The 27,218-nt window shown below is 40.5% G+C and overlaps 1 protein-coding gene across 1 annotated transcript; it reads right to left on the reverse strand.

Moving 5' to 3' along the window:
• Window positions 1-1,883: 1,883 nt before the first annotated feature.
• ASNS (asparagine synthetase (glutamine-hydrolyzing)) lies at window positions 1,884-18,458 on the reverse strand. The gene is made up of 12 exons (XM_040548272.1): window positions 18,241-18,458; window positions 16,665-16,932; window positions 13,837-14,074; window positions 11,827-12,012; window positions 11,425-11,526; window positions 9,149-9,276; window positions 8,204-8,330; window positions 6,688-6,794; window positions 6,005-6,105; window positions 4,037-4,118; window positions 3,616-3,771; window positions 1,884-2,196 (listed from the first exon to the last, which is right to left on the reverse strand). Exons 2-12 carry the CDS (start codon window positions 16,911-16,913, stop codon window positions 1,987-1,989), a joined length of 1,686 nt encoding a protein of 561 aa, XP_040404206.1. The 5' UTR covers window positions 16,914-16,932; window positions 18,241-18,458; the 3' UTR covers window positions 1,884-1,986.
• Window positions 18,459-27,218: the final 8,760 nt, after the last annotated feature.

The following is a 27,218-nucleotide window of genomic DNA, read 5'->3' on the forward strand; positions in this document are numbered from 1 at the left end:
TATTCTAACAAGAATAAGACAGCAAGCAATCCTCTGCACTTCAGTGAAAAGCTAAAAATAATTAGGATCACCAGTCCAGGATCTTGCATTGCTATGTGAATGCCCAATTCATTAGGAATTAAAAATAAAAAATAAAAATGGTGGATTTCCTTGAATACCTGGCTGCTCCACAATATTACTTATCCCTGCTAGAGCCTAACACTAATTCTGAAATAAAGAGCAACAGGTGAACGACGTTGAAGCAGAAAGTACATTAGAGTAAAGACCAGAAAATATGTTGTGCTTATTTTTTACTGCAGGCATTTTTCCTATTATCTGAGCCTTGGGAAGTTTACAGTGAGTATTAAATCTCACCTTTACACATCAGTACCCAAGTAATATACTCTATACTCCATACCCAAGTCAAAATATACTTTACTGTTTTAAAGAAAATCCGAGAAGGCAAGCATGGGGCCCTTATATAAAGAAGTCTGCAGGAATTTCTTATCTTACTCATCCCATGTTCATAAAACAAGTACATGCAAATCAAAATATGGCCACTACTAGTAAAACTAGACAGTTCATGGGCTCCATCGTACCACTGAGAAGTTTCAGTAAAGTTTCTGAAACACATTCAAATGCATGATTAGGAAGGGGGGGAAAAAGTAATAAATAGACAATCATTTTACAAAGATCTTTTAAAAAAAGAATTGCTTATATTTTATCTTTTAAATAGCAGCTGCTTTGGTTTCCGTGTCGAGAGGGGCATTAAACTAGACTACTTCATCAAAAGCATGATGTTAATCAAGGCGATCTGCAGCACTTGTGTATATTTTTTGACCAACCTCATGTTTACGTTACCTCTAAAAAAAGCAGACCCCTGTGCTGAACTAATTAATAAAAAGTTGTCCCGGATAAAAAGTAATTTGTTTGAATGAAAAGTTTTATGCTTACTGAAAAAGCTTTTTTTTTTTTTTCCTTTTTCTTCTTTTCCTTTTTTCTGTTTTTCCAAGCAAGGCATCCAATCCCACTGTCTTTGTAGGTGCTTTGTCTGACTAAAATCTATGGTTAACAGGGCTGGCTCACCACACAGCTGATCACACGCAATTGAACAGCAACACAGTCCACCTTTCCAACATACAGGTGGAAACGTTATCACAATAAGTGAAAAACTTCTTGAAATATTATGTCAGGCAACTTCCATCAGACAGATACAAATCACCCATTTAACACTCTGTTTTCAAGAACAACAAACACATTTAAAAAGTGAAGCCCTTGAGTTAGAAACAAAGATGTAACTCAGCTTCTTGTCTGTTCTGCTCTTTGGTAACAGTCACAGTACCTTTAAACTTGTGGTATATTTAAAAGATTCAAAATGGCCAAGTGGTGGCTTTACAGTAAGGAGTGAGATTCCCTTTAATTTCATTAAGTACCAGCACCACCATTATAAATTCTAGTTAGCACCTCTGCATAGCTACGTGTGTCTTTTGAACACTAGGCCAAGGTTCTTGGGAATTATTACAAAGACATTCAGAACAGAACAATATAGATACAGCCTATCCAAATCCCGCAGCCAGATATACAAATCACTAAACAGCTAGGGTGAACTTGCCATATGCTCAAAGGACCTTCACCAGTTGGCATCACTTTGCCTTATTCAAGTCCTAAAATCAGAGTTCACATTAAAATATATTAAATGACTGCAAGGCAAATTAATACAATTGAGGCCACTGCATAAGGAACCGTGCTGCTGCATAAGGTAGTTCCATGTCCATAAAGTATTTTCCCATAAATCCCCAAATTTGGGTACAGCAGGGTGAATTTTATAATAGTGTACTAACCACAGAAAGCTCTCATTTCCAGTAGCATTGTCAAAATGCATCTTAAAGACCATTTAAGATTTAGGTTTGCATATTTCTTTTTTTATTATCATTTTTATTTTATTTTTAAAGCGGAGTGTATGCAAATTGCTTGCAGTACTTCTATTTGGGGGATTACTTCAACAGCCTATTCTTGGGCAGCTGACTTGTAATGTTTCAATGTGCGAGCAGAAGGATCAGCAGTTTTAACCCATCTTGGCATCCAGTAGTGGGGCAGCCAGCTGCTTCGTCCTGGGTAGTGCTTCTCAAAGATCTGGCGGTAATAATAACTTTCCTTTGTTTTAGGAGGATTAAAAGGGTATTTCTCTGCTGCCTTTTCAAGCAGAAGGTCATCAACCTACAAAAACAGCAAAATTCAAATTAAGGTGCAAATACATTTCTAACTTATACAAGCCAATTTGCTGCAAATTAGAGTCATGCAAGGATTCACCACTGAATGCCTATAAGTTTTATATATGTATATATATATATATATATATATAAAAATAGATCTATTTTAGAGGCATAGGTTTCTCACGGGTGCATTTTTGTCATAGGCTCCTTTGATCTTTATGGACTATATATAGACCATATAACTGTATTCCCAGTGCTGTTAATATTTCTCTGTGTATTACATGTGATTACATGTAATTTACGTTGGGTTAGAATCACCTTTGTTAGTTAGCTCAAAAAAATCCCCAATAACCTTCTTTTCTATCCTTCTCTTCATTGTCAATCAACTGGCACAACTTAGAGCAGTCTTTTGCCATGTAAGTGGTTTCCTGTTTTTTTCAGCTCAGACAGAGCTGTTGACTCTGCTTGTATAACCAAGCTCTTAGCAACAAAAGACCTGGGATGCAGAGGCAAAAGACACCTGCAGCTGTAAGCTGGCTAAGAAAGGAAGGATGAAAAATTGTACTAGTTTAAGTAATTTCTAAAGCAGCTTTCCCTGCCAACATGCTATCTAACTCCCCACAGCCATGAAAGAAATTTGCCCCTACTGCAATTGTACATGCTCAGTAGGGGCAGCACAACCCTGCTGCGTGACCCATCTACTTTCTTGTCTGTGGATATATTAGAGAAGGAAAGTGGGATACAAGCAGTTGATGGTAGGACAGACAAATACCCATCCATAGGCCCTACTACACATATTTCTGTGTAACAGAGCTGCAGTGTAAAATGAGTTCTTAATCCTTCCTCTCAATGATCAAACTGCCTCCGTACACTAGAGATTATGCTCTGTCCAATGCAAAAATGCTGTAAATACTCAGTGGATAGCAACACAAAGAGATGCATTAAAAAGCAAAAGGACTTAGCTAGGCATTATCTTGGAAAAAGCAAATGAAATAAACAAGGAAGGACATTATAAAGTCGTTATACTACTATTCAACCACAGAATAAGTTCATGCAAGTGTCTTCAAATGAAGCAGCTGCTTCAGAAATTCAGCCCAGAAATTGTGTTTGCCAACACACAATCTAATTTGCAACCCAGATACTTACATGATGCTCATTTCCTTACGGTCATTTCTGTCAGGCTCTAGCATTACTTTGTATCTACAGTTTCAAATGCCTTTAAGCAACACAGGTAGCTGGCAGACTGTTGATTAAAATTTATCTTGCTCCTCCACCACAAAACTCAAGTTACTGTCATACCCAGATTTATTCTCCCAGCTAAGCATATGACCTGCCTCTCCTTGGCAGCAATATCTCAATAGACTTAAATGTGAAAACAAACAAACAAACAAACAAACAACAACAAAAAAAGGTGGTACTCTACCTGTTGATCAATATAGTCCTGAAGAATAGAAAACCAGGATTTCTTTACTGATGTTATGCCATCACTGAAAGCTTCTTTGGGTCTCCAGAGTATTTCTTTGGGAAGTAAGTTGGAGTCTTCAAATGACTGTCTTAAAAGGTATTTTTCGATTCCATTCTGTTTGCAGAACAACAAACAATGCCATGAGCATCAGTACAATGCAGAACTGCAGTACAATGATTTAAATACTTGACTAAGAAATGGGTTCCTTTCAGAACGTCTGCTCAGAAAAGGGTTCCCAGGAGTCCAACAATCCAGCAAAACATTTAAGAGCATGCTTGGCTTTGGTCTCAAACACTGAATTCAGCTATTTAGTCATGCTTACAAATTAATGGATATGTGTTCTAAGCTTACATTTGGGTCCAACCCTAGTTTTACATACCTTTGGGGTTCGCATTTCTGCTGGTAGAGACAAATAGTAAGAAGTAAAACGATGATCCAAAAATGGGACTCTCAGTTCAAGTCTAAAAAGTGGAAAAAAAACAGAAATGACACTGAGTTAACCCAACACATCATCCACTTATAAATTCCCTAACGCATAAGCTTTCTTTGTCTTTCACACAAACACAAGGTTACCTGCTTTTACATGACAGACATTTCACTTGCATATTCATGACTAGCTCATTTAATTAATCGATCTGGAAAGTTAAATTTACTGTCTGAATGGATTAATTACAGATCTCAGATGATTTACGATGCCATCTGCTGGACAGCTTCTAGTACAATGATTTCCAGACGACAGTCCTACAGGATTTGCAACATCTGTGGTTTCATGTAAAAAATAAATACAAAACCCACACTGAACAATGCTGTTGTCCCCAGAGAACTACCAAGAACCTGCAAGTTGCTGACTGGGATTTGCATCAGCATTTGTAAAGATGTCACAGAACCAAGCAAAGATTCCCACAGTCATTTCTACAATCGGCATTTGTTTGTATTTTCAAAAAAAAAACAATTAAAAGGAGCCTCTATGGTTATTAAGCTACTGCCTACTGATCCTGCAGCATTTGCACACCAAGTTCTCTCCTGTATCAGTAGCAGATATATGAATACGAAGTCTTCATACTTACATTCTCTTATACATGACATGGCTTTTAAAAACACTGAAAGCAATAAATGAAATTAGAGTAATGGAGGCAACAAATAAAATTACAGTAACTCTGCCTTTGGTAGGAAGAACCCCTCTCAGTATTTTCCCTTCAGAGGCATTGAGCTACCTAGCCTCAAAGTCAAATGGAGATTTTATACTAGACGCAGAGCTGAAGCAGAGTACAGGCTGCATCCAATTTGCTACTACCACTCTGAAGACTGATGTTCTTCCTAGAGTAGTTAAAACCTAGACACTAGGAATAAAGTCATCCTGTGTCACAATATTCTGAATCATTTAGTAATTCAAACAGCAACAATTAGATGTTACAATTTCCTCAGTGGTGGATGAACTTTTCCTAAAAAAGAAGTTCATAAAGGATCATAACTTTTTTGACAGGGTGGAGAGGTGGGCCTGTGCAAACTTCATGAAGTTCAACAAGGTCAAGCTCAAGCTCCTGCATCTGGGCCAGGGCAATCCCAAGCATCAATATAGAGTGGGTGATGACTGGATAGAGAGCAGCCCTGAGGAGAAGGACCTGGGGGTATGGGTGGACAAAAAAATAAATATGAGCTGGGAATGTGTGCTTGCAGGCCAGAAAGCCAACTGTATCCTGGGCCGCATCAAAAGCAGAGTGGGCAGCAGGAGGGAGGGGATTCTCCTCCTCTGTTCTGTTCTCGTGAGACCCCACCTGGAGTGCTGCATTCAGCTCTGGGGCCCCAGCACAGGAAGGACATGGACCTATTAGAACAAGTCCAGAGGAGGGCCACAAGGACACTCAGAGGCTGGAGCACCTCTCCTATGAAGACAGGCTGAGGGAGTTGGGGTTGTTCAGCCCCGAAAAGAGAAGGCTCTGGAGAGACTTTGTAGTGGCCTTCCAGTACCTAAAGGGGGCCTACAGGAAAGCTGGGGACGGACTCTGTGTCAGGGGGTGGAGTAATAGGACAAGGGGGAGTGGCTTTAAACTAAAAGAGGGTAGATTTTAGATTAGATATTCGGAAGAAATTCTTGACTCTGAGGGTGCTGAGGCAGTAGAACAGGTTCCCCAGAGAAGCTGTGGATGCCCCATCCCAGGAGGTGTTCAAGGCCAGGCTGGATGGGGCTTTGGGCAACCTGGTCTGGTGGGAGGTGTCCCTGCCCATGGCAGGGGTTTGGGACTGGGTGATCTTTAAGGTCCCTTCCAACCCAAACCATTCTGTGATTCTATGATCCACTTCGGCTCTTAAATCACATTTCGTCATCATCCAAGAGACTACACTTCACCCGTGTGCTGCAGTAGTTCTGTCCGCACGAAGTACATCGAACAGGTAAAGCTCCTTCAGAAGCCTCTCACTCTCTTCTGCAGCTTCTTCGGGAGACGGCGCCTGTAACCAGACACATGTATGTAGCACGCAGATCTAATACAGCTGCAGCAAGGGAACCTTTACTTGCTGTCCTGCATTTGCGTTGCAGTGATCACCGCGTACAGACCTGTGACATACCTTAGTGAGAATTTAAACATGCCAAGCTAATCTTTGACAGCAAGCAAAAATATATGCAACTTGCACACTGGGATTCCCTACTACCTACTTATATAAATAATCTCTCTTCAAGCACAATACAAGGTATAAGTTCTTTACCTGCCTTTGCAAATACTGTCTATATAGAAGTTATAATTTTGATTATCTTCATTTTCAGGTTTTCAGGAGATTATTTAGAATCAACATGATCTCAGAACTAGCAAAGAATACACACAAGAAATAGTCTCAGCAAGTTTGAAGTTTAAAAGTTATTTTTGAAGTGATTAAATCAAATCCCTTGGGTTTTATGCCACCTCAGGAGAAAGTCTCAATAAACACACAGCTGTACCAACTCTCAAACTTCACACCTTAAAATCTCAGTAGAAGTTTTCTGTTGAAGGGGAGAACAACAAGTTCAAGGGCCTGTTGAACAGAAAATGTATTTACCTTATGGAAATATATATATCCTTGTGTCAGCTCATCTGAGCCTTCTCCTGAAAAGATGACCACACTGTCTGTTTTCTTGCGTATGTACTTGGAGACAAGATACATACCTTAAAAGAAGGAGAAAGTTATTAAAATAGAGCTATACATATGTTATATACAGTTAGTACAGATTTAATTTAGCATTTTGGAAGTTTTTCTCCAACAATATATTCCTCTTAGCAAACAGCTTCAATACACTAACATAACATCTCATTGTTATTCAAAGCCATCACTAGCCACGCAAACAGATCTAAACTGTGTACCTATACTTGGCCCTCAAAATATCAGAAAGGCGCATGTGTTTGTGTGTGTTTGTGATCCTGGGAATGCTGGAGGATTCCCATAGGAACACATACCGGAGTTGTTCTGTCTCAATTAGAAATTAAGCACAAGATTAATTCCAGCACAGTCCTGAACAAACTTCCTAGTTTTGGAGAACAAAAATACCAGCAAATGTTGCTGCTTAGCTCTCTACCACTGTGGATTGAACTAGATGAGGCCATTTCATCCTTTTTTTTTTTTTTTTTTTTATAAAAAAAGAAGTGTTTATTAACCAGAATTATGTCTTCCCCTCATTACATCTTTCTAAACAATAAACTTTCATAACAGAAGTATTAGAGACCTATTGAAAAGGACTTATTTCGCTGTATTTCATACTAAGCAAGAATCGCAAAGAAAGAAGAATGGCAGATGAAAAGTTGCCTTCATTCTTAAACAAACATTTTCAGTATTTCACATAGCAATTCTAGCTTCTTACCCCATACAGTTCTCAAAACTGTCTTGCCTGTTTGGTGTATTAGCTTGTTTACAATGCTTTACACTGACACAAGAATAACTGAGTAAAATGCTGTAACTGGCATTACACAGAAGGCCACATTAGATAAGGGTTTTTCATTCTTATCATGTTGGCAACCCTTTTTAAGGACCTGCTGGTGACTGCTGTCATTTCTCAAAAATCAAATGTACATTAGAAGAAGTCTACCTGACTTGAGTGTATATGTATTACTAGAGGGTCACAAGAAATACTTCACTTTAATATTAAAATTATTCAAGAAGTGGGGTAACCATAACTGTTTTGCTATCATAACATTCAGTGACCCAGACACTGAGCCTCAAATGCAGGTTATGCCTCAGACAGCACGCAAATTTTTTCCCTTCCTCCAAGGTTCATATTTATCAGAATAGAAAACCAAGACCTGTAGATCTTTTTTTTTTTTTTTTTTTTTTTTTAAATCATGTTTCTTTTTCATCCCAAAGCTTCAGGAACAGCTCTTGACAACGTTTACACAGTCAGTGACTTTGAAACTAACAACTCATTTTGCCTCATTGTGAGGTCACAGACAAGACCGGGGAGCAGAACTTGGGAGTCTCAGTTCCCAAGTTCTACAACAGCTAAAGGATCTAGTAGATGACTATATGATTTTGCATAGAATTTATTCAAGCAACATAAAGCAAAAATTGCTACTAAAAGTCTTACCGATTGAAGCTCTTACTGTTGTTATGTCGTAGGTTTCCAAGGAGAAGATAACCTCCTCGATTGCCTGAATTCCCTCTTCAGAATTAAATATTACTTCATGATGTTCGCTGCCTATATGCGCTGCCACCTGTTTGCAAAAGGTTATAATAATGTATTGTATTTCAATTAAAACAGTTTTTTAAACACACTTTGTGTTTTACACACCCATTTTATATGCACACCGGAAGTATCAGCTAGCTTCCTTCTGCCATACTGAGAATTAGATGACATAAGGCAAGGAAAAGGTGACACTGGAGCAATCATTCTGACTTGCAGTGGTACGTTCGCCAAAGGGAACACAGTCTCCCTAATTACACAATGTTCAATCATGACTACAACAGAACATCCATCTGCTTGCCCAACGCCTATCAGAATCTGCAGAGGATCTAAATACTTTGAAATTTGCTCTGAAAAGAAAAAGCAGGTCAAAAGCCTTAACAGGCTGGATACCCAAAGTATATCCCACAGTTATCCTTTCCAATGGATATCCTGCAGTTTGTACAAGGCTCTAAATTCAATAAAATGATAATTAAATTGCAATATTTAACATATATACAAATGTCGTAGCGTAGGAGCAATAGCATGGTGATAGACTCTAAAACCTAGAGGCAGAATTGGGACAACTCTGAAGGATTGTCCTGTTGGTAACAATTACTAATAATCACAAAAAAAAAAGTCTTCCAAAAGGAAGAGAAAATGGCTAAGACTTAAGTTCTCTCTTTCTTAAGATTTAACTAAACAGCAAATGTTGTACTAAATGATTTACTGCAAACTGATTTACATCATAGCAATAAATGAATAATAATCAGCATTGCAATCAATACCACATCGTGAAGTTAGTACCATTATTTTACATTGTTTAACATTCAGCAACTGCGAACAAAGTGGAAGCCACATGTACTGTACCTTTCTGGCAGCCAGTAAATCAGGGCTGTTTTCCATTCCAATTGCAAAGGTTTGTAATGGATAGTTGATGTTCATTTCTTTCATCAGTTTCAGAAGAATGGCTGCAACCAAACTGGAATCTAAGCCCCCTTTAAAAAAACAACAAGCAAACAAAAAAACACCCTGATAAACCACATTTCTTGGTTAGGTGTTTGACTGTTTTTTGTTTCCCTTTAAGGGAACCAACTCTAGATAGTTGAATCGTATGAACGGGTTTCATTTTTAAGCAACATGAATCTAAGGTAGTTCTTGTAAAAGTTTACCTCTGCTTAACAAGATAATCATACGACTTTATTGGGACATCTTCAGTAAGTTATCAGTACTTTTAATGTCAAAAGCATCAATGGAAATCCTGCATTAAGACAGAAAGTACTCTGAAGTCATTGTATCACTAGAGATGTCCCTTCTCAACTCTGCTACAATTGGGTTTACTCTTCATTCCAAAACTGCTCTCCATCCTCTTCTTACCTACATATTTGATACTGTAATACTAGAACTATTTATTTTTGATCTGTTGCTTGAACAGAATTAAGTAAAAGTCAAGCAAAATAGTTTGACCTACAACAGAACATTTAGTGAAAGGATTCCACTCTTCCCCAATCATTTTTCAAAAGCATGTCTGATTTTTTTAGTGAAATTAACCTTTGTAACAACATCAAAATGAAAAGGTTCACTAGCGATATTTTTTTTTTCTCCTCATCTTCTTTCCCAAAGGAGGATAGGGAAAGATTTGAACAGTATGGAAGACAAACAGACTGTAAAACGCCAAGAGGCACACGAGGAGCCCAGATATACCCTAAGACTCCTCCGTTTTATTTTCAATAGCTAGCCCTATTACTTCTTGACCACTTCTACTTGTTGCTCCCTCTCTGAAATACTGATCTAAGCACAGTACCTCTTCTCCCACACCTGCCTGCAGTTCTAACAAGCAGAAGGCAAAATCCTCATCTCTGCTTCCTACACTCTGCACGTGTTTTTTCAGCTGAGTGCATTCACAACTCTTCCCATCCTGATTCCCTTTGTAGGAACACTTCACTGACAAAAACCTTCTCTAGAAAAAGACATGCAAAGTCCAAAGACATAAGGAGAGTGTAGAAATCAAACCAAGTGCTTGGGATGTGAAAATTGGGGAAATGAACACCTGAGTTTCCACTGTGAACTTGAGGAACTCCCTTTGTGATTGGAAGTGCAAGCATTTCTCTAACTGTGATGCTCCAAGCATGCTCAAAATTGTGAAGCATGGAGATACTCTGTTATTATATCAGGCCAGGACATTAGATTTACCACAGATACCCAGTGTGCATGTGGATCCGAAGAGCTGACCGTCCTCTGATTTTATATCTGAAATTTGTTTTTGAAACAGGCTTTTTTAGTGAGGCTGGGAAGTCCCAGCTCTGCATGTCTCTCTGTTTCATTTACCTCCCTCCGACTTTTTATGATGCCACGGTAAGGAAATACTCCAACAGTATTTCCTGTTCAGTTCTCTCTCATTCAGATGCACACTTAATAGAGTATGTGATAAATGATGCAATTATTGATGCTCAGTGCGTGAATGAATAGCATACCAGAACTCTAGCTACAAGTACAAAGTGCTACAAAAACACAGTAAGATGTCAGTCCCATGGCTACAAAGCCTTACCTCTGCAAGACTGAGCCACCAAATCACAACATTGATCAACTAAGTCAGAGAACAAGTTCTTGAACCACAAGCTATGACCTCACCTGAAAAAGAGTGTACTAAATAATTATGGTCCAGATGGTCCGCTGCCATTTGGTAAATCGAGGGCAGTTTGGGATGGAAGCTAAAGCAAAGAAGGAGGTGACAAGCAAACAGGAGAAACTAAGTTCTATCTGAAATATGCCTTTCTCTAAGCTCATTCAGAGCAAAGTGAACTTTTTTAGACATCAACCTAAGCATAAACCTTCCAAGTTTAAGAGTACATTTGGTGACTTTTCAATATGACTACTACCTTTGTTTCTTCTTTGTTAAAAATGGTCATTGTCTCTACAAGACAACATCCCAGCTCTAAACTTTAAAAGCGTAAGACTTTCAAGATATCCGTAAACTGGAAAATTTTTTGTCACAAACCACCAAGTTCTCTGTAACCAAGAAAGCAAATGAAGATTCAGATCACTTCAGGTACCTCACAGAAGAACAGTCAGTTTACTTTCTTTTAACTGGTAGATGATGTGTGGAAGAGAGAAAAGACAGAATCACTGGAATTCTTGCTACTTACCTGACAAAAGACAACCAATCCTTCTGTGAGCCATCAAACGCTTTCTAACAGCATTTTCAAACAGAATACGGATGTTACTTTTCACTGTTTCAAGATCAAAGCCTGCCCAGGAAAAAACAAAACCAAAAAACATTAACAGTGCTGCTTAAACTTGGCTGCATTATGTGATTAGGAAAAAAATATATATTTTTCTGAATCTCCTTTGATAATAAGGGCATGCAAGTTCATATATGTTGGTACATAACTATCTTCAAAAATGATTCTCAACTTCCTATGTTATAAAGGTTCTTTCTTTTTTTTCAAATGGCAAATTTGAAAAAAAATCAGTTCAAGCTTCATATTCAAAGTTTTTTTTTACCATTTTTTAATCAGAATTAACAGGCAAATGTTTTGCTGTACTACCTGAAGGTAGATTTTCCACTGTATCACAAGCAGCATGGAGTGGTTCATCTTTATAGCTATGAAACTTTACTAATTCCACTGATGCAACCTTGCCAGAGGGCTTCAAATCCAGCACTTCATAATGTCCCGGAAGAAATGGTTCCACTTTAGGAAATAAGGATGCTGAATGCTTTAAGTTGATAAGTCCTATAGATAAAACAGGAACAACAACAAAAGAAGTTACAAGAAGAGTTAGAGAGTTTTTAACCTAGATTGGCTAAGGCATACCTCACTCAACAACCCCACTACTAAAACTATATACAAATATTTTCTCCAGATCTTAAATTTGGTATAAAAATATCATTCTGAGTCTGCCCTGGTTTATCGGAAGGTAGAAGGAAAAATACAGTGTCCTTAGGTTCCTCAGCCGCAGCATGGCTGGAGAGAGCAATGTTGGCATGACACTACACACAACACTTCGCTTTCAGGTAGAGATCAGAATAAATTGTTAGCCCCCTACATCCGGGACAGTAAGATGTATACAATCCAGAATTGGATGATAAGCTACTGCTGCAATCAGTGGAAAAAAAGAGTTACGACATGTAGAGGCCTGAAATTTCATCTCTCGTAGCATTTAGAGACAAGAACACCTTAAGTCTCTAAATGGTTAGTCTTTTGAAGAGAGACAAGTATAACCTCTCCTTTAGAGAGCATGGTGACAAAACACCACCTCTCCTTTTTGTAAAATACCTAGAGACTAGAGACCTCTCATCCAGGAAGTGGTATGCCCAGCTTGCCACTATGGAGCATGATTCTGCTTCTGGCAGGTTGCACACCCAGATCTGAGCCATTTCAAGCTGAGGCTGACAGCATACGAAGGAAGTCAGATTCTACTAATTGATAAGAAGCGCTTCACTCCTGCGAGCATTTCTCTGACTGAATACGTGATGTCCAGGTCAAGATCTAAGATGCTTACGACAATACAAAAGAGTTAATAACTGATTTTATGTTAAAAATTAAGTGTAGTCAAGCTAATAAGGGGGTTGTAATAAATTTTTATCACTGAAGTGATTGCTTAATTGACACTGATTTACTGATTTCATAACTCATCAATTTCAGACTCATCTACACTGTTGCTTAACAGAAGCCAAGAATCAGACTTGTGGCCAAAACTTATGTCCACTCCTCTTATGAAAGAGGATGTTTTGCACCTGTGGGTCATCCAGATGCTACTTGAAGAATTCTACATAAAAGTTCCTAAGTTACTGTTAGATACAGACTGGCAATCCACAGTGAGTGTTATAGGATACAGCTCCTAAAATATTCACTTCCTTTCTTCCTCTCCAAGAACTACAGATGGTACAGCTGTGGTACCACTTAGCACTACTAGTAGAGAATTCAACTTACTTCAGAGTCTGATAATAAAAGTGATATGGAACAATCATGAAAGTCCATTTTAGTCAGAGTGCATTTTAGGCCAAAAAATTCGCTTTTGGCATTATTTATGGACACTGGAGAGAATTATGTTAAAAAAAAAAAACAAAACAGTAAGGGTGTCATCTCAAAGGGAAAAAAAGTTCATCGAATAACACAAGCATCAGTAAAAAATTATCCAAGGATGCAGGAAATTTCAGTAGGGTTTTAAAATTCTTGGCTTTTACAAATTAGCAGTTCTTACGGCATTATTTCCCAGTTCACCCCAGAATACCAGGAACAAATACTTGTATCATTTATTGTAGCATAAATCTAGCCTAACTCTATAGACTATATTCAACTTTGGGTTAACTTAAGACATCTTAGGCTCAATCTGTGAGTTATTTAAGCGATATTAATGATAATTAAATGTCTTCAAAGGTTACTTTCTGTAGCTTTTTGTTTTACCAACGCATAGATTTTATACTACTAAATATAATTCATTTATTACTGAACTTACAGTTCACTTTCTCTTCACACTTAGGAGAGCCTGACAAAGAAGTTGTCTCCAATAACAACACCTAAGTTTATTTAGGCACTAAACACAACTATTTTTACCTTTTGCCTCAGAACAGACACCCAAAAATCCATCATCAGTCAGCACCTTAAACAGTGGTCTGACTCCATAGGTATCTCTCGCCAGAAACACTTTTCTGTTTGCTGTGTCCAGAAGGATGAAAGCAAATACACCATCCAGCATGGATGCCGTTTGTTCTATTCCTCCTTTGTTGTAAAGATGAAGGATAACCTCACCATCCACCAGTGTTTGATATTCAAATCCAAACTGCTTCTGCAACTAAGAAAATGTAAAAAGAAAAACACAAATAGCGTTGGCAAACATTGCTTATTAACTGGAAAAAAAAACCAAACACTAATGTAATTGTTTAAGGTGACAACTAAGGTGTTTTGTTTTTTTTGTAAAATACAGTTCAAAGCTACATAAACATTTCTGCCAGTGAAGGAAATTAGACTTTTGTGTTCAAATTACTATCCCAGATCATCTCGCCCAATGTAGATTGACTCTGTAGCCTTAAGCAATGTGCATTACAGCAGGTTTTCAGAGAAGCATTTATATTTGGGAATGTAAAACTGCAAACACACAACGCTGGTTTAGCCTCCCCATCTCCACAGACAAATGGCAGGAGGAGGCAAGCACTGGTTCTAAAAATCCAACTCAAAATAGGACCAGAAACAAAAGACAACAGCATTTCTTGTAGTCTCGAATCTCTCAGTACCACTTTCTTGTCAGATAATAGAGATAGCAACATTTACTTAAGGCTCTCTGCCCTCCAACACATTGACACAGGTAACATCTCTGCAGAGTAAAGTACTTCAGAAACAAACTACATTTTATTTGTGTAGTTACTCAACTCTTCAGCGTTTTTTTTTATGCACAGAGTATTTCCTTCTGCATAATCTTCCTCCATTCTTCAAACTAACCTTTTCACTTTGTCTATGTAGTTGAAGTAGGGAGGAGGAAATTAGCTGTCAGGCTAAGTCAGACCAACTATATATTTTGTGTTCTTGTGGTGTTACTTTTAAAGGCCCTTCAAGATCTTCCAGACACCTGGAGTGAAGATGGGGGTGACAGCATCAATAAAACGCTAAAATAAATAAATAAATGAAGAAACCCCACATAACCAATGATTTTGCATTTTAACTTATGTTCTTTGGTTTCAATTGCTATTCATGGAACAGAGTTGGTTCAAATTGATTCAGTACTAAAATAACTAAGCCACTGCCCTAAACAAGATGGCTGTTTCTCCAATGATTCTTTCCTAGATCGGTTTCAGATGTTTATTTGCAGCTGAAAGCCTGAAAGAAAAGTTTATTTATGAAGAAAGAAGGCACCTAACCAAGGTAGTGAAAACAACTGAACAAATTCCTGCTGATGGTGATCCAAGTTTTATATAATTAAATTCCCCTTCCTACCCTACACAGGTTTCCGTGTGTAACATAACTGGGAGTGATTCTTACTCCTTTCAGTAGCAGAAAAAAAAACACAATGCAAAACACAGCAAATACCATAGCCTGCTGACACAACACATTTCACATACACTGTGCCCTGGCATACATAGAATCATAGAATCACTTAGGTTGGAAAAGACCTCCAAGATCATCAAATCCCACCGTTAAGCTAGCACTGCCAAGACTACCACTAAGCCATGTCCCTAGGCGCCACATCTACATCTATCTTTTGAGTACCTCCGGGGATGGTGACTCTACCACTTCCCTGGGCATCCTGTTCCAACGCCTCACAACCCTTTCAGCGAAGAATTTTTTCCTAATATCCAAGCTAAACCTCCCCTGGTACAACTTGAGGCCATTTTCTCTTGTCCTATTGCTTGGGAGAAGAGACCAACCCCCACTCCGCTACAACTTCCTTTGAGACAGTTGTAGAGCCAGATATTTACAAGATTAAATAATAGTAACAATCTCCTTTCTTTTCAGTCAAATTCCCAATGACACCATTGAGAGTAACCTGACTTCAAAAATGCATTGTATTAGAAGCAGTGACACCTCAGATTATTTGTAGATTTCTGATACTACCATGCTCAATTTATGATCCATTTTAGGCATTTAGTTTCAGCATGATTCAGGATCAGTCAAAAACCGCAAGCCGCACTATACGCTAAATTCAGATGAATTAAATCACTTCCGTTTATGAGCAACACAGGCAGCGTGGACATCTCAGCACTGGGAGAGAGGCACACAATGCTCAGCAGCAACATCACACCTATCAGGGATATTCTGACACAGGACAGAGTTGCAGCTTGTTTTGTGCCCTAGAGACTTGTTTAGGTGACTCTCAAAAACCCCACAAAGCTTCTGCCTTAAGCTGCAGACACCTAAGGCCTTTGGTGGCCTACGGGAAACTTCTCCCTAGTGCTTGTTGTTGTTACAGAAACACACAAGCATTCCTGCTTTAAGTTAATAACTGACATGTCCCATCTAGATTGACATGCAGAAGTAAAAACGAAGTACCTGACAGACTGGAGAAGGACCCAAAATAACTGATGTGCAAGACACTCTAAAATCATTTGCATTATGAAGAGGAAGGTGGGAGAGAAAGGGGGCTTGGAATTTTCCTCCTGAAGGATTAATGAAGAATGAACCTTAAATGTTTTAAGTTCAAACCTATAGATGCAAATGCTATTTCCTTTCTTGTCAATTAAAAAGGAATTTTTCAGTATTAACTACTGTTTGTCACAATCTAAGCCACCACAGACTGACAGCTTACCCAGAAATTTTTCTTCCTTTTTTCTTCCTTCATCTGATAGCGCTTTTTTTCTGATATTTTAGTCCACCATGTTTTAAACAATTTCTGAATACCTACCAGTTTTGAAATAAAAAAGAAAATACTGTATGATCCCTACAACACTTACCTGTTTGAAATTGTATATTTCTCCATTGTAACACAGCCACAGATATGGGAACTTCTTCACCCGGATAGGCTGCATGCCATACAGCTGATCAACAACCGCGAGGCGATGGAAACCAAAACAACAGTTGGTGAATCCATTGACGTTCTCGAAACGAAATGCATCGGGACCTCTGTGTGCGATCTTCATGGCACTTAGACACTGGACAGAAAGGCACTCATCGCTTCCAAACAGGGCCCAGATACCACACATTGTGAAGCTGTTGAGTTACCTAAAAACGAAGAATGTGTTCAATTAAAAAAAAACAGCATCACAGCGTCATCTAAGTTGGAAAAGACCTCCAAGATCAAGTCCAACCATCAATCTGACCTATATGCAATAGATGACACCAAACACAGGTACCAAAAGTAGACTATCGATTGTTGGACTATAAAGAGAACCGACGAAGAACGTAGCAGACTTTATTAACATAAGGTAAAATAGTTTCCCACAGTATGATAAGCAATCTTTGCCCAGCTCAAGAAATTCAGTTTAAACCTACTTTTAGGTTATGGTTTTTCTTTTTTTTCACAGAGCATAAACAGAACAATTTATTTCTGGGCACTGGGTATGACTCGCTGAAGTAACATCACACCAACAGCTCCCTTCAATTCTTTCAGAAGAGAGCCGTTCTCCCTTTACTGCAGCGTAGCAAGGCACGAAGGTAAGTAACTCCGTGGTCAGAAATGAAACAAGTCCAAGCACTTCTCCTTGCACTTAGGTAGAAGCTGTTTACCCAGTTACGCTACCTGGGCAACAACTCTTTCCATACCCTCAGCCAACAGAACAGGCACAGACCCAGCCTTTATACCAGCTGCAGAAGGCAAACCACAGCTGAAGGCCCCAGGTGCTCCCCTGAGGCTTGGGATGCCCCAAGCGCTCCCCTGGGCCCTGGGATACCCCAAGTGCTTCCCCCGGGGTTGGGACCCACCGGGCGCTCCCCCGGGGGCTTGGGACCCCCTCCCCAGCCCCTTCTCCCCTGCAGCTGGGCAGGGGCTGACATTTGGCCACACAACACACTGGGTCCCATCTGGGTGCGCAAGGGGAGATGGCAGGGGGTGATGCCCCGCAGAGCCGGCCGCAGGGCAGGGTGCCCACAGCCTGCGAGAGGCACTGGTTTAATACCGGGACAGGGGAAAGTTCAGTCCCTTGGCGCCATCAGTGGGTGCCTCCGGCCCTGCCGGGTGACTCGGGGCAGCCAAGAGCAGACACCACGAGGGAAATAAATCGCTCCTGCCCCTCCCGCCCCGCTCGCTTCGCTGAGCACCGCTCCCCAGCCGACGCGCCCGCCGCTTTCCCCCGAGCTCCCCCCTGAATCCCTGCAGCCCGGACCCCGCGGCCGTGCCCGTGCCACCCCGCCGAGCACGCCCAGCTCCCCGGGCACCACGCGGCAGCGGGCCGCGGCCGCCCCTTCCTTCCCCGGCCGGCTGCGGCGGCCCCGAGCACGGCCCCGGCGCCCCTCGCTCCCGAGCCGCGACGCGGGGGCAGCAGCGGCGCCGCCGGTGCCCGGCCGGCCAGCGGCCGCCGCCCGGGCGCTTACCGTGTGCCGGGGAGAGCCGCCGTCCTCGCTGCGGCGTGGGGAGGAAGAGGCGGCTCTGCGCCGTGCCAGGCAGCCAGAGCCGGCCGCCGGGCTCCTCCCCCGCCGCCTGCTGCTGCCGCTGCTGCTGAAATCCGCCGCCAGGTTTCATCATGCGGCCCCCTCCCTCCTGCCGAGCGGCCCTCACGGGCTCCAGCCGCCCCCGGAGCCGCCAGGGCGCGGCCTCCCTCCGGCATCCGCTGCTCGGAACTGAGCCTCCGGCCTCGGCATCCGGCTTTTTTGCCTTCTTCTGCATTAAAACACGTCCCTCCAGGCGGTACCGGGGCCCTTAGGTCGATAAGGGCGATGTGCAGCCATCGGAGACCCCCGCGTGGTTGCCCTAAAGCCGCTTTATTTGCCTCGGAAGAGGGAGCGGTTACAGAGTTGATACCTTCAGAAGCGTTCACTGAGCAGTTTGCTGGGGGAAACTCGGTCTTGAATAAAAGATGCTATGGGTAAAGGCGTTTTGGTGGCTGCCTGAACTTCATTAACGGGCAGTTTTGCCTTTTCGCCTTTGAGAGCGCTAAAGTGAATTAAATTCAGCTCGGAAGACCAGGAAGTGAAGTGCTAAATAGGAACCTTCATTCTCCACGCACGCTTCAGGAGTGCCATTAGTAGTCATTTACGTGGTTTCATGGCTTGCTTTAGTGGACTTGGTTTAAAACTGCAGTGCAGTGCATAAAATTCCTCAGGTTACGGAGACTCAGCAGTCAGGGCGTCTGTGCTTAGAATTTTAAAAGGACCTTCAAGAACCCTTTGAAGTTATATTTTTTAGAAAGAAAAGCGTGTTAAAGTGTTGCATGCATAAGAAGGAGGCTCCTGAGCTGGTCATGCACATATGGAAGCTTCCACTCAGCACTGCTTCACCTACACCTAAACCAAACAGCGCTGAGACTTTGGGCAGCTGCGGTGCCAGGTGTGCAGTTCGCAGAGGCTTTGCACAGCCTGGATGAGCAGAGTGAGAGCGAGAGCAATGGCACATCGAGACACCGCTCACAGAACAGCGTTTTTTTCTTTTGCTTCTTTTCTACCCACAAAGACACACAGAAAAGATTTTTCGAAGGTTCTGCTTAGGTTTAGGTTGTTGTCGGGATGTTTTTATTTTATGGGCAATTCCTGGTTCATAACTGGATCTCATGCAGTGCTTTACAATAGTAAATACAAAAGCATTTGGGAAAACGCAGATCCTTTCATGGAGAAAGTGAAGGAGAGCGGTGAGAAGCAAATTGCAGGAAGTCACCCAGAAAGGCTGGGCAAGCACAGTCAGTGAAACTGCCTAAGTCATCACTAATGTCTGCATCCCTGGGGCACACTGGATAACAGCCACATATTTCGCCTCCCTTTTATTACCCTCTTGTAAAAACTGCAGGTAACTGCTGCATTTTAGTATGTCTTGCATGTTTTATCTTCCATTTTAACAAAGTTTATGGTGTTAAATATAGGACTAATGGGAGAAATACCAGACAAAGTCTATTTTCAGAGATTGACAGTTTTACTGTTCTCTAGCTACAATAGCCCAGGTGATAACTGATGTCTCTGTCGTTTTCTAGCCTTTTCTCTACTATTGCCAAGTAGCCCTTTACTGTCCATTTACATTAAGTGTTGTACTTCAGTGTCCAGTCTTTGCTTTTATCGTGTCTATATACAGCACCACATGTAATTATGCCCCAGAGTCTCCCAGCTCCATTCCTCAGTCATCTTTCCTCTCAGTTTTCCCCCTCCTGCAGACACTGTCACGTGTAGTTAGTTTCTCCATAGCGTTGTCCTCTCCACTATTTCTTTAAAGCAACTTGTGGAAGCATTCCAACTTTCCCATTTCTGTATGCCCGGATCACAGCCATCTTTGTAAATCAGACTCTTTGCAAGCAGACTCAGATCTGTATTCCTTATTATTTCGATAATTTCCAGGCTTAGATTGACTTTTGGTCAAGGTTCTACATGTCCCAATGTCCAGAATCTCTCCTCCGGCTACTCAGAGAAAGGCCAGAGAAAAGTCTGGCTGTCACTAGTAGAAGAGGAAGGTTTTGTTGACCTTTTGGCACCCTCCCAGTGCGGCATTCCAGGACCACCCACTAGAGTATGCAGGAATATATAGTTAGGGAAGAGCCAGGTCATTTTTTTCCTCCCGTGTCCCCTACTCTTCTTAGGCTTAATGTGACTCTTTCTTAGAGCAGTGGCTGGGTCCTAGTACCTCAAAAATGAGTCATCTCCCTAGTCATAAGTCTAGAAAGAACTTTTAAAAGTGTTGCACCATGGGTGATGACTCACAAATAATGATGAAGAGGGGTGAGTAATACAGTCATTAACGTTAAAATGGTAGCTTATGTCTTACTTGTTCGTGAAGGAACTAGAAGTGCTTCTGTTCTTTCTTTTTTTTTTAATCTTAAGACTTCTGGTGTTCATGGGTGATATCAGGCAATGAAGGGCGCAGTTGTATTGTAGCTGACAAAATGACTTTGTTGGAGGTATGGGACACCTGAAATGAAGGGCAAAGAGCTTACACTGGAGGTAAGTATAATGTAGAAGCAGAGGAGCAAGCCACAGAAAGGCATTAGTGGGAGTCGCTGGATATTTGTGGACAATTTGTAGAGAACCTAAGGGGGGCAAAGATGTCCTTTGGAATGAACAAGTATGAGTAAATGCCATCTGCCTTCCTTTCTGACCCTGCCCTTCAACAAACTCACACTTTCTGTGCCTGGCTGACTTACTACCACCATCAGAGAATTTGCATCTGCTCTCTTTCAACACCCTCACCATAGGACTTTGACAATTTGCAAGCAGTAATTAGTGAGCACTGACTTAGGAATAACACTGAAGTCCACTGTTTCCTCTTGGTCAGCTGGCTTGCTTTCACGCTCAGTTTTTGGAAGGCTGTATGTCATTGAACTGTTGCAGCAACGTTAACTGTTGCACTGAGGTGGTCAGTAGTTGAGCACTGCTCGTCATTGAAGTCTGTGCTCCTCAGTTTATTCCCTAAAGATTAATACTTTTTCTTCATCCATCAGATGCGTTGCCACCAGCATGCCTGGAAGACTGGAAATGTGTGAGTTCTGTGAGATCCATGAAATCGGTTTGTAGGGCAGGCAGAACCAAGGGGACAGCGGAAAAGTCAGAGGCTGTGATTAAAAGAGACATGCAATGAAGGTCTTTTGGTTTCAAAGCGATCACTGTAGTACCTGGAGGTTTTGCAGAGAGTAGCCTTCTGAAGATGTCCCTCATGACTTCTGGCTTTTTGCATGAGAACAAGTTTCAGCTGGTTTTGTGATCATGGCTCTCCCAGCTCTCTGTTTCCATCCTGTGCTCTCACCAAGAGAAAAGAGAAAGAGTTCTTGTTCAAGAAAACAAGATCTTAAGTAGAAGACAATAGTCAGAATGCTACAGAAATCCTTTCCCTTTTATGTCAGCATCAAATGCACATACTCCAGAGTTTCTCGGATAGGAATTGAAGGCCCTATGTTGACAACGAAGGTCACAATGAGTGGATTTACAGGCCAGGTCATTAGGTAGGGCAAGACTGCAAAACATCGAGTGATCTGCCTCAGCTCGGCCCTTGTACCACCCCTCTGCATGGCAACTAGTAGTGAATAGCTGGGGAACGCGGGCATTCTGCACCCTGTCTGAACGTCTGCATAGATACGGATTGTTAAAGACGCTTCATCACCAAAAATTTGAGGGATAATAAGGGTAATTCTGAAACATTTACTATTTTTAAAAAATGGGAGCTTTTGGTGGTGGGGAGGTGATGGATATGTGTCTTGTCCACACCCTTATGACTTCCTTTGCATCATGTATCCATTTTTATCTTGAGCCAACTACTCTCCGTTTAGCCTTGAACATATCCTGAATTGCAATAGCATTTTTTTTTTCTGTCTCCAGTCCTAACTGGTGTAGTAATGCAGTCAAGGGAATAGGCGGTTTCTGGATTCCAGATGCCTCAAGCTATCCTTTTTTCAACTCTTAGTGACTGGATGTTCATGATGTAAACTCGTTGCTGATCACCAAGAGTCCTGCATTTGCCAGCTTGAAGTTTTTCCTTGATGTATTTGCTGCACAGCACTTAGCCACATATCATCATAGGCCCAACTGAACGGGATATGCTACTAGGATTTGTGTTTGCCAGCATCCACAAATTACTTTGGTGTTAAAGACTGTACTACACTTTATGTGCTTCCATCTTCTCTTCTTGAAAGCACACTGTAACAAGAATATAATGCCATTTTTGGGGCAGGGAGAATCAAGGGGCAAACAGCAAATGCTCGTTCTGGCAGCAGCTTGGTGTATTTTCTAGGGTAGGGACTGTACTTGAAGACAGAAGACTGCTTCTGGAGCCACACAGAAATGCCCTTGCACCATGATAGCTTTGGCAGCCCATTATACACTGGGAGAGATTAGTGGTGGGCAGGACCCAGTGGAAGCTGAAGATCAGTTTCTCCTCCCCAGCTGCATGGATTGACAAAGATAATGTATACTCCGGCTATCTTTACAAATATAAAGACATGCAGTTGGATATATGTACACTTACCAGGAAATATTTGCAATGCTAGGTGTTCTGGTAATATGCCTGACATCCAAAACATACAGCTATGTGTCAGGGATATGCATATGCAGAGAGCAAAGCCCTTTTCCTATCTTGGTTTTTCTTCCCCAGGGGAATAGTAACATGATGAGCTAACTAAGTGAAAGTTTGAGCGATTGCACTCAAGATCTCAGGCAGCACCATGTTTTAATACTCCCACTTGAGTGGGGAAAAAAAGTGCAAACAGAAATTATCAAATTCAAAAGCTGTTTGCAGGTCTGTAGCTCAAAGTAAGATAGGCTCACATTTGTATGAGCCTTACTCTACCTTTTACCCAGTAGGATTGCACCGCATGTCAGAGAGCTTTGAGCTTACAGCTTTCAAAGACCTTATCGACCTATAGCAGAGCTGTTTATTCCTATAATTTTGAATATATCCATTTTTCTTTTATTCCACTGTGTTCTTTTTTTTAATCCTTTGGAGACATTTAAAGGACATGCAGACTATTTGTCTCTCCTCCAGACAAAATCCCCTCTTGGTATAAAAAGTAGTCGTCTCTCCCCCTGGGAGTTCCTATTGCTGTCGTCTCTCTTATTTAATCCTTTTTCTTTTCTTTCTACTTAATTATGTTAAGCTTCAAAACAAATAAGGCTTGCTCTGACCTCAGAGTTGAGAGGTCACAGCACCGAAGTGTTAAAAGAATATCTTTTCTAGAGCCGGGCATTCAGATCTTCAGTAAAGCACTAGAAAGGCATGTCTAGTGCAGCAGTGAGAGAAAAAACAAAGTAAGGTGATTTGTTACCGCCTACACAAAAGCCTTAGCATTTTGCACTACTGCATCATCCTTTTTTTTAACATCCCAAGTCCTTCCATTATCCCCCATGTGTCTTAGCACATACAAGAAAAGGTTGTTGAAAGAGCTGTTGGCCATACAGCGCCCATTGCAGGCATGGCATATGGCATACCAATGGCTCTTTTGTAAGCAGGCCCAGGGCCACAGAGGAATGAAACATTGCTGACTTTAACTGAATAGTGGTCTTGGCTAATGAGAAGAAATCCAGTGTAATTTATGCTCTCTTCCCTGCGGGGAGGTGAACAAACCCCCAAACCAAAGAACTATTACATATGCTTTTTTAACCGCTTGTAAAACGAGACAGAAAAATTACCTGTCTGATGCTAATAATATAACATAAAGCGGAATAATTCTCTAGAGTTTTTAGTCATACTGGTAGAACTAATTTAAATTCTGGTTCTTTTTCGTACAGTAAGAAAGACTAAGCGTCAGCTGAATTAGCATTTAAACTAACAGATACAGTCAACGTGGCAGGATTAACTAAAAATTACAATCTTCAGTTCACTTCTTCATTGTGATTGACCCATTGTGATACTTTGCCCAATTCAGTAGATGTTTTAATACAAACAAGATCCTTTTAATCTAGAGCAGAGCTAAATTCCACTGTAAGAGACGTGGCTAGCTGATGTAAAGTTGTTATAGCAAAATCCATGCTTGAACATATATAACAGAGTCTTAAACACATAGGAACGTATTTTTCATTTGGAATAACTGGACTTGATCCTAACAAAGTCATTTTCACACACATCATTAGTGCTGCTTTAGCCTTTTAAAGCATTGTGTTTCATTTTGTGATGTATTTGGAAGACATCAGCAACAGTGTCCCAGGAAATACGCTTGGATGCACATACGTGCCCTCCTAAATACAATTAAGAACAACAAGAGAGGAAGAATGACAGTTATTGAATACTGCATGTGGGTAATTTCTTCAAAGAAAGTAAGATGGTCTTTGGTAGAGGACTGAGAAAACTATTCTAAAACGTATGAATGCAGCTGCTCTTTCCCATCACTAGGTAGAGCTATTGCCTCAAAATGAGAAATCGTCTCACTGTTAGTGTTTGCAGCTATCAAATATGGGTGGAGAACAAATACAATAAAGATCTGCAATGAAATAATTAGACCGGCAAATATAACACTTTGCAGTGTGGAAAATAAACAACTGCAATAGCACATACGCTAAGCCAATTATTTTCTTTAAAAGAAAAAAAAAGTTCCATTTTTCTCCCCAAAGTACATACTTTAAAATATAGCTTGGTGCACAGTCAGTGTATAGCGCCTTTTTACTAACCTGTTAAATCAAACAGTATTGAACCCTTCAGATGATTGCCTTGCTTCTTTTTTATAGCTATTTAGTCTGCTTTTTTTCCTAGGAATTAATTCTGAATTCTTTAGAGGAGTAAACTTTTATTGCTGCTATTTCTATTATATAAACAGTAAAATGGAATGGCTCTCCTCCTTATTCTTCCCTAGCTAGAAACTCTAACAACAGACTTTGTAAAAATACCTTTGTTTCCTTACATGTAAAAAGAAGGTAAAAGAGAAGAAAAATAATTTTCTAATTGGAAAAAGAGAAGAAAACCAAAAAGAGACAAAAACCTAAAGAGATGAAAACCAATTCTAATGAAACTCAAAATGCAGTAGCAGTTCAAAAGGATTAAAAGAATTGAACAATTGAAGGATTGGAAAGTAGGAGAAAACTTTGTTCCACATGTATGAGGTATTGTACTGAACAATACCTCATTTCTCATCATAGATGTCAAATAACAATGTGGATATTTCTACTAATTTAAAAGGTTAATTTCCAATATTAATTCCAACATTTTTATTAAGCTTTTCGAGTGTTTGTTTTTTTTCCCAAAGAAAAATAAGGAAACAGGAGCCAACTAAAATGTTCTATTGACTCTCACAGAAATACAAATATATAATGTTGATGCTCGAATTTCATTTTAGCTCACAACGATCCATTAAACCCTTTTGCTTTTGCCAGAAACAAGTCCAAGATAGGCAAACAAAAGAACATATCCACAAGTGTTGGCTACTCTTCAAGCCATTCTGAAATGTACTTCTTTTGGTTGGGACCTTTGATGTGTCATTTTCGTAGGCTTTGACAGAGAAAGTATTTGCTCTTGCCCTGGCTACCTCCTAAATTGCTTGTAGCTGTAGAATAAATGGAAATTTACTTATCTATATAGAAATATATCAGTAAGAATAAAAAGAGGTACATTTTTCTTAGGTGCTTAAATCATTTTTTCAACGTTATTTCTATAAATAAAGCAGGGCCAGCAAGTACATTTTAGTACAGTAGGCTGAGTAATTATTACCACACTTGTCAGTGTGATTTATGCCCATGCCAAGCAGCATTCCTTGAGAAAATCCCTGGGCATGGTTTACAGAATAACACCCACCAAGAGCTAGTTCTAAGGAGTGCTATGGGCAGGACTGAGGTTTCCCCCCATCCACAGTGCAGTCTGCCAGGGAAATCCCAGCAGACTTCATAACCCTTCAGTACCCCTGCATGCCTTCCCTCCACATTCCCCAGTACGGAAAGTGTGCACTGCTTTCTCAGTTTTGTGATACAAAAATATCATTCTGGTGGGCTGCAAAACAGCCCTCAACTTAGTTGGAACTGAAAAATCATAGAATAATTATGCCAAATAATGGTCCCTAGCTCTGTCTTACTTTGAAACATGTGTGTAGCCAAAGCATTTTTAAGTGCTCTTTGGGGCAAGTCTGTAAGCTGGACAGAAACAGTATGGGATGTGCTCTTCTTGCAGAACTTCCAGGACAATATCATATTGCATTTTGTCCAATATTTCTAATAAAAATACAAAGACATTTCACATTCTTTAATTTTGGTAATGAACAAAATTCCTTCACTTCACACTCTCTTAAAGTGTCTTTAAATAACACATGTTCAGCAAGATCCAGTGATTAATTTTTTATTCTGCCACTCGAGGTGTACCATTTAAGTTTTTGGCACGCACCAAACACTAATCTATAAATTCACAGTGGATTGTTTTAAGTCAATTATTTGTTGCAAGCAGATCTAATTAACATGAATAGCAATGCAGAGTTTGTACATTGTTTCAATGCAGACAGTACTTCTAACTTTACAGATCAGTGGTGTGTATTATCGCATGGCAATTCCATTGTTGTTTGTGCAAGCAATGCACGGAGTGAAGTTCCTTACCATAATAGGTGGTCAGACTGTGAGGCGGCTGGTGTTCTTATGAGTAAAGGGAAAGTGGGGTGACACACGTCAGCACAGAGAACCCTCTTCTTTATTATATTAAAATCCCCTTTTCTCAAATAGATGACAGTAAATAAATTAGTTTTACAGCTTTGTATACGTTTCTAATTGTCCCAAGACACCCAAAGGAAAGACCTTGCACCAAACTAGTGTGTCCCTTCCCAAGAGGGCAAAGGAGTGGTGGTAAATTGAAACTCTGCTAGCTTTCCTAAAGGCCTTTGTTTTGCTCTAGCAGTTAGTGTAGGCATGAATTGTACTTGTACTTCATCTAGGCCGGTGTGCTTTCAGCTACACTTTGTGGGTTCACAAGCAGACACAGAATA

Source organism: Cygnus olor, chromosome 2 (genome assembly GCF_009769625.2).
Source record: "Cygnus olor isolate bCygOlo1 chromosome 2, bCygOlo1.pri.v2, whole genome shotgun sequence".
NCBI classification, from domain to species: domain Eukaryota; kingdom Metazoa; phylum Chordata; class Aves; order Anseriformes; family Anatidae; genus Cygnus; species Cygnus olor.